Source organism: Salvelinus namaycush, chromosome 3, assembly GCF_016432855.1.
Source record: "Salvelinus namaycush isolate Seneca chromosome 3, SaNama_1.0, whole genome shotgun sequence".
NCBI classification, from domain to species: Eukaryota; Metazoa; Chordata; class Actinopteri; order Salmoniformes; family Salmonidae; genus Salvelinus; species Salvelinus namaycush.
In genome coordinates this window covers 51423142-51430828 of record NC_052309.1, presented here as the reverse complement: position 1 = coordinate 51430828, position 7687 = coordinate 51423142, and the positions used below count along the sequence as shown (strand labels likewise).

Genomic DNA, 7687 nt, shown 5'->3' with positions numbered 1-7687 from the left:
GGTTTGAAGTTATCCGTCACAGTAAATGCATGTGATACACTACATATATCTTGAACTCTTGTGTGAGAGACCAATCAATGACCAATCTCCTACATTTTGGCAGCGCTGCGATTGGCCGAAAGTTCGACTGGCACCACGTGATTATTTTACTCACCCCCACACTTGACAGCTTGGGTCCTGATACTCTGAACGTTACCTGTAGCTACGACTGTCAGTCAGTCTTGCCGTGTGCCATTGGGACATACTAAGGGGGAAATGTCTACCCATGTGAGTTTGAGGGATAGCAGTTCATCAGAGGAGGACAGCCGACCCGAGCGGGAGAGCACGATGGATGACCGCAAAACTCAAGTGACTACACGCCATCATCCCTTCAGTGTAGAGGCTATAATGTCGGGAAGAAAGACTCATAGTGAGTTTACAAGCAAACCCGACAATGTCTCTGTCGTTACATTTTCAAAGACTCAGAACTCTCCGTACCTGTGCAGAGAGACATATAGCCCTCCCGAGGGAATCCGAAAGCACTTTATTCCACCATCGCCCGTAAAGTCGGAGTCCTCCGAGCCGGATGACTGTGCTCCCTGGGTTATGAGCCCAAGATTCTCAGCGCAAACTCGTGAGTAACTTTTGGAGACTCACGTGAGAGAATTTCAAATAAATTGAGATATACAAATCTGCTTCTTTTAAGTAATTGGAACACATTTGGAATATTTATACATGTGTACTTCTTACCTCACTATTTATCATAACTTATTTTTTATTTAGAGATTCAAAAATATATATCATATGGTAAAATACAAATCAAATCGACCCATTGAATTGGTTGGTATGTGCTGTCTCACAATATTGCATGGCTATACATTCAATTTATTTGACAGGGTGTCAACTAACTTTTATGTATATGCCTAATTAATTAGGCTATATCTGAATGCTTGTGTAGAAAAAAAACGTAAGATAACTTAAGTCTTGACGTTCAATTTATTAAACCAATATGTGAAAAATAAGTATTAGGAAAAACACACCTGGGTCTTTACAACGTTATTTGAGTTAATAAATTACTTACTGTGGGTCTAACATGAAACATAATCTTTAATTTGAAAACAATATTCAACAATTTGTATTCTTTATTTGGGATAATAAGATGTATTTCTATGTATCTTTTTTTGGCATATGAGGCAGGTCTTCAAACCCTTACATTGATTTGTGTGTTTTATTAGTATATCCACATACATTTTTGTTTATGTGGTTTGTGTGTAATTCAAATTTTATTTGTCACATGCGCTGAATACAACAGGTGTAGACCTTACCGTGAAATGCTTACTTACAAGCCCTTAACCAACAATGCAGTTCAAGAAATAGAGTTAAGAAAATATTTACTAAATAAAATAAAACAAGAACTTGATTAAAACTAACACAATAAAATAACAATACCGAAGTTATACGGGGGTACTGGTACCGAGTCAATGTGCGGGGGAACAGGTTAGCCGAGGTAATTTGTACATGTAGGTAGGGGTAAAGTGACTATGCATAGATAATAAACAGTGAGTAGCATCAGTGTAAAACAAAGAGGGTTCAATGTAAATAGTCCGTGTGGCCATTTGATTATGGCTTGGGGGTAGAAGCTGTTAAGGAGCCTTTTGGACCTAGACTTGGCGCTCCGGTACAACTTACTGTGCGGTAGAAGAGAGAACAGTCTATGACTTGGGTGACTGGAGTCTTCGACAATTTTTGGGCCTTCCTCTGACACCGCCTAGTATATAGGTCCTGGATGCCAGGAAGCTTGGCCCCAGTGATGTACTGGGCCGTACGCACTATCCTCTGTAGCGCCTTACGGTCAGATGCAGAGCAGTTGCCATACCAGGCGGTGATGTAACCGGTCAGGATGCACTCGATGGTGCAGTAGGTTGAACTTTTTGAGGATCTGAGGACCCATTCCAAATCTTTTCAGTCTCCTGAGGGGGAAAAGGTGTTGTCGTGCCCTGTTCATGACTGTCTTGGTGTATTTGGACCATGATAGTTTGTTGGTGATGTGGACCCCAAGGAACTCTCGACCCGCTCCAATACAGCCCTGTCGATGTGAATGGGGGCGTGTTCGGCCCTCCTTTTCTTGTATTCCACGATCATCTCCTTTGTCTTGCCCACGTTGAGGGAGAGGTTGTTGTCCTGGGACCACACTGCCAGGTCTCTGACCTCCTCTCTATAGGCTGTCTCATCGTTGTCTGCGATCCGGCCTACCACTGTTGTGTCGTCAGCAAACTTAATGATGGTGTTGGAGTCATGCTTGGCCACGCAGTCGTGGGTGAACAGGGAGTACAGGAGGGGACTAAGCACGCACCCCTGAGGGGGGCCCTGTGTTGAGCATCAGCATGGCAGAAGTGTTGTTGCCTACCCTTACCACCTGGGCCCGGCCCGTCAGGAAGTCCAGGATCCAGTTGCAGGGGAGGTGTTTAGTCCCAGGGTCCTTAGGTTAGTGACGAGCTTTGAGGGCACTATGGTGTTGAACGTTGAGCTGTAGTCAATGAACTGCATTCTCACATAGGTGTTCCTTTTGTCCAAGTGGGAAAGGGCAGTATGGAGTGCGATTGAGATGACTTAAAATCATTCCAACAAATAACACTAATCTCCACCATTGACATGTGTTCCCATTACAATGTTTGACCATTTCCATTTTACAATGTATCACAACAATCTGAGTCTAAACAGTTGACTGGGTCAGATATTACATCTCTGCTCAAAGTCTATTTTATGCAAAGAAAAAGTTAATTTCATGTATGGTCATTCACTTGTACAGCGCTTGGGTAAACTAGTAGGCCTACGTTTCAGAGTTTAAATTTGCTATCAGCCTCCAACCAAATAACTTTGGGCACACTCAAACAGTTTTCTCTCTAACGTTGTTAGTTCATGTATCAGAATGATGTGAAAATACTACAGATTTTCTATCAGAATATTAGGGCTACCAGGATATTAAGTACTTTTACTTTCTCACTCAAGTATCCATGTTACATTAAATCAGTATTGACCCTGACCCTCTGTCTCTCTCTCTCTCTCTCTTCAGGGCAGGTGAGTCCTACCTGTCCGCTGAGAAAGCACAAGACCAATAGAAAGCCCCGTACTCCTTTCACCACCTCCCAGCTGCTGGCTCTGGAGCGTAAGTTCCGTCAGAAGCAGTACCTGTCCATCGCAGAGCGGGCCGAGTTCTCCAGCTCTCTGACCCTGACTGAGACTCAGGTCAAGATTTGGTTCCAGAACCGCCGGGCCAAGGCCAAGAGACTACAGGAGGCCGAGCTGGAGAAGCTCAAAATGGCTGCCAAACCTGTGCTGCACCCGGGCTTTACGTTACCCATGCCCCTGGGTGCCCAACTTCACACAGCTGTCTCCCTGTATGGACAGTCCTACCCCTACCACCGACCAATGCTGCCCCTCTCACCTATGGGACTGTACGCTACGCCGCTGGGATACAGCATGTATCACCTAACATGAAAATAGAGAGGAATATAAGTTTGTTCTGTTGATATTAGTGTTGGACACTTGGACATCACTCTTTTTAATACTATCTTTTTCTCCTTGCTACAAAAACAACACTGAAATGGAGATGATTTTCTTTCATAAACACACCTGAAAATACAGTGTCTCACTCACCAAAGAGCCTTAAAGACCTCAATGAATTGTTTTGCTGGTTTCATATTTTTCTTCTGTGGATGGATAACAATTTGGCTATCCAGGCTAAGTCAACTAGTGGTTCTGTTTTTACTTGATGTCATATATTCCAATGCAAATGTTCCCTTCATCCGATTGTCTCTGTGGTATTGATCAATTGTCTCTGTGGTATTGATCAAATGGTGTTGTATTACTGTCATTACACGTGTCGGTATCTAGCATAGAAGATTCAGCGTACGTCTGACTTCAGGTCTGCCTTGTTTCACCTCTCCTTGAAAACAGACAGATAGGTTGGATTTTAGACCGCTTTCATTCCATACGGAAGGGTTGTCTTAGTTTTTTCAACTCATTCAAAAGTGTTGATATTTTTTACACACATTCCAAATTGTTATTTTTACATTAGATTTGACCGCAGCAACAAATTATATTCAGCACTTCTGTTTCATAAGACATGTGTAGTCTTAGTTTAATTTGTGTACACTTATTTATTATACTTTCACTCTAAAAATGTTTATGCAGGAAATGAATTTATTGTGTGATTCATGTTTCGTATTTATAACATGTAGCTCAAATGTGGCAAAAGTTTCTGACCAAAATGTTATTTATACCTTTTATACTTTAATCTGAAGGTTCCATTGCAAGGAGCTACAGTATGTAGTTTTATAAATGTTTTTAATATCAGCAATGTATCTCATTTGCATGGACCAAAATTAAAAAGGCTTTTAAAACGTGTTTGCTTATTGAGATATCATGTAAGTAAGAATATGTTGTTACGTATCTACATCTTTGAAATTGAACATGACCTACATTTTGTCATATGGTTGCATGGTTTCTAATGTTAATGTCAATATTTGACAACCCTCAAATGTAAGCACTAAAAAGTCAGGTATTCAGATAATTCCAGTTATTAGAACACTTTTGTAAACCATATCAGTGAATGTCATTTTAAAACAATGTTTGATGAAATGTTGATGATATTTGCGGTGTTCTGCTTCCAGTAATATTATTTAAGTAATATTATTTAATTCATTTCATATGATGACATATTGTGTTTAATGTCAGTTGAAATAGAGAACTACAGAGTCCCAAACCATAGCATCTACACTATACCATCTCTCTCCTCTCACCTCAGCCCTTCATGTTCTGAAAGAACTTAAGCACTAAATTCAGCAATAATCTGTGGAACGATAAGTAAAGCTGTACCTGTCTCATCAAACAATGCAGTGTGTCATACCTTTGGGTTATTTCTATGGCAAAAGTTGTTGGAAGACTGCAATTTAAACTCGCCAGGTTTTAGATGGCAGTAGTAGGCCTATTACTTCCCGAGCAACATTCTCTGGACTAATTGACCTTAATGTTATTGGTTTTAGTCAACTGTATCCGGCTTCCACAGCACTTCCAATTGTGGGAAAAACCATTGGTTTGGAGAGCCAGATTGGTCATGTTTTATGGTCCTCCTTCCTGCCTTGTTATATATCATTCATCAGGGGACTAATCCCATAAAGGTAGCTGCCTTTGTGGCAATTGTAAGAGCTGCTTACAATTTCCGTGTGACTTTGATGTAATGAGGAAATCATTTATAGGCAGCACTCTATTTATGAGCTTCCCTTTAATCAAAACAGGGCAGCGAGGCAAACCCTCAGCGCAGTCAAGCAATCAGTTTAATGAACAGCAGATTGGCAGAGATGTTCGAGGATCTGTTTGGAAATGTCAGGTTGGCGCTATATTACTTGAGGGAGTAGATCTTTAGCTACTGAAACAATGCTCTATGTTTGTACTAAATAAATCAAATTGTATTTGTCACATGCGCCCGAATACAACAGGTGTAGCCCTAACAGTGAAGCCCTTAATTAACCAACAATGCAGTTTTAATAAAAAAGTGTGAAGAAAGTATTTACTAAAATAAACTGAAGCAAAAAATTAAAATAATAAGAAATACACATTTAAAATAAGGGTTTAACCATTATTGTGATTTATTGTGATGCCATGCTCTTTTGACACCTTGACCATCAATGCAACGTTAAACAACTCTAGAGGCAGAGGATATATGACATTTCAATGTTTGTGAACTTGTCATTCAACCAAGGAGAGTGTATACTTATACTTCCTCTAGTGGTGGTGTTGGATATGGCACCTTGGGAATAAACTGCTAAAGTGGAGTTCATGACCAAGGTTCTCGGTAGGTGGTGCTATATGATTCCAATCTAAAAGGTAAATTGAGAATGGCAGCAAACACACCCACACGCACTCACTCTCACAAACAAAACACACTTTGCATTTGCATGTAATGTATTTCATACTGTATATGTGTGTACAAATGGCGGACCGGTTGCATTCTTGAATATTCTGATTCTATTTTTATTTTCATAAGATCATGTTAAGTCAGAAGTAAGTATCTTGAAGAACTTTTAGAAGTTAGTATTGGCCGTTGCCTTGTGTTTGTTTTCATAAAAACTTTATGAGCCCATTTCTTTCGTCTTGAAGAACCTCAGGAAGCTGCAAGCCCAGCATTCGGGAAACATAAGGGTGTACTCTGTTTATTAGTCTGAGAGGCACTCTTCCACAAAACAGAGCACACATTGTTCCAATGTATTTTTAATGTCATCTCTCTATCTCAGGGTCGGTTCCAGGCATAAGCCCTTTTTTGAGGCAGGGGGAACTCAGTCGGGGTCTCAACTTACTATTGAGAATAAGAAAAGTAGAATACACCAGCTGCAATTTGGAAATTTGGTTGTGTATCAGCAGTTTTTCTCTTGTTATGTCAGTCACTGACAGTCACTCAATTATCCATGTAAGCTAACAATTGTTAGATTGGTAGTTAGTCCAGCCAGCTACATTATCTAAACGTGTACTAATCATGGCTGAATACCTACCAGGTACTCAGGGCATGCGCCCAGGGGCCCAGACCTCTGGGAGGCCCCCATTGATTTTGTTAGTCATTTTCACTCAGATATCATATTAACATGGCATAAGTCATTACAAAATGTGTAGATTTGCAGGAAGTATGCTTTAAAGCTGCAAAAATGTCGCTCCGCACCATGGCAAAATGTGCAGAAATGTAGAAAAATTGCTTTAAAATTGCAACGTTTTCTCTACGCCCCATGACAAAATGTGTAAAATTACAGGAAATTAACTTTAAAAAATACATGTTTTCCTCCTCTGTCAAGAGGGGGGGCCTCTAAAATGATTTACCACGAGGTGGGGCCCCCCCCAACAAAATCTTGCTTAGGGCCTCCAAAAGAATAGAGCCCTGCTCTATCTCATTGCATCATAGAGGAGCTAGCCTTTGTTTGAACATCACATTCTGATGACCAAACGATTGGGCCCGGAAACATGGAAAATGGATATAAAGAATCAATCCCTTGTGCTGCCATGCCCATAGATTTTTTTGCCCTTCTGTGAGATGATTTCATTGGTTCCACCACTAGGGACAGAGAGAGGCAGTCTGCTTAGCAAATAAGGGGCTTTGACCAACCAGATACACATTGATTTTCCACCAAGGGATTGTGTTGGCTTCTAGGAGTATTCTACATAGTACATTAGGGTTTCCCAAACTCGGTCCTCAGGACCCCAAGGGGTGTACATTTTGATTCAAATAATCAACTAATCTTCAAGCGTTGATGAATCAGCTGTGTAGTGTTAAGGCAAAAACCAAAATGTGCACCCCTTGGGGTCCCAGAACCGAGTTTGGGAAACGCTATAGTACATCATGTAAAAATGTGTATTGTCATGATATAATTATCTAGGCAAGGAACAAGACCTCCCATCACGCTACCAATTCATTAGTAGTATGTTCTTCATCCTTGTGGAAGCTGATGAATCAAATGTGAGGAATCAAACCATCTCTATATTATGTTTGAAACGTGTACTTAAAACTAAGAGAGTATGTCAAAAACATGTACACGTAATGTACTTATTAAGCCTGTGAGACCCACGGTTGCAAAAATGCAACGCTGCCTAAATTGCATCCTAAACGTAAAAATGAATGTCAAACACTACATACTGTAGAGCAAGGGTTCCCAAACTTTTTAGG

At 40.6% G+C, this 7687-nt stretch overlaps 1 protein-coding gene across 1 annotated transcript; it reads left to right on the top strand.

The window, feature by feature from the left end:
• Positions 1-327: 327 nt before the first annotated feature.
• Positions 328-3477, top strand: LOC120044404 (homeobox protein MSX-2-like). Its single transcript, XM_038989040.1, has 2 exons — positions 328-613; positions 3053-3477. The coding sequence occupies exons 1-2, from the start codon at positions 328-330 to the stop codon at positions 3475-3477; spliced, it is 711 nt and encodes a 236-aa protein (XP_038844968.1).
• Positions 3478-7687: the final 4210 nt, after the last annotated feature.

Coding starts and splice junctions, on each gene's coding strand:
- LOC120044404 (XM_038989040.1), top strand. CDS start 328: ATGGATGACCGCAAAACTCAAGTGACTACACGCCATCATCCCTTCAGT. Junction 614..3,052: donor AAGATTCTCAGCGCAAACTC/GTGAGTAACTTT, acceptor CTCTCTCTTCAG/GGCAGGTGAGTCCTACCTGT.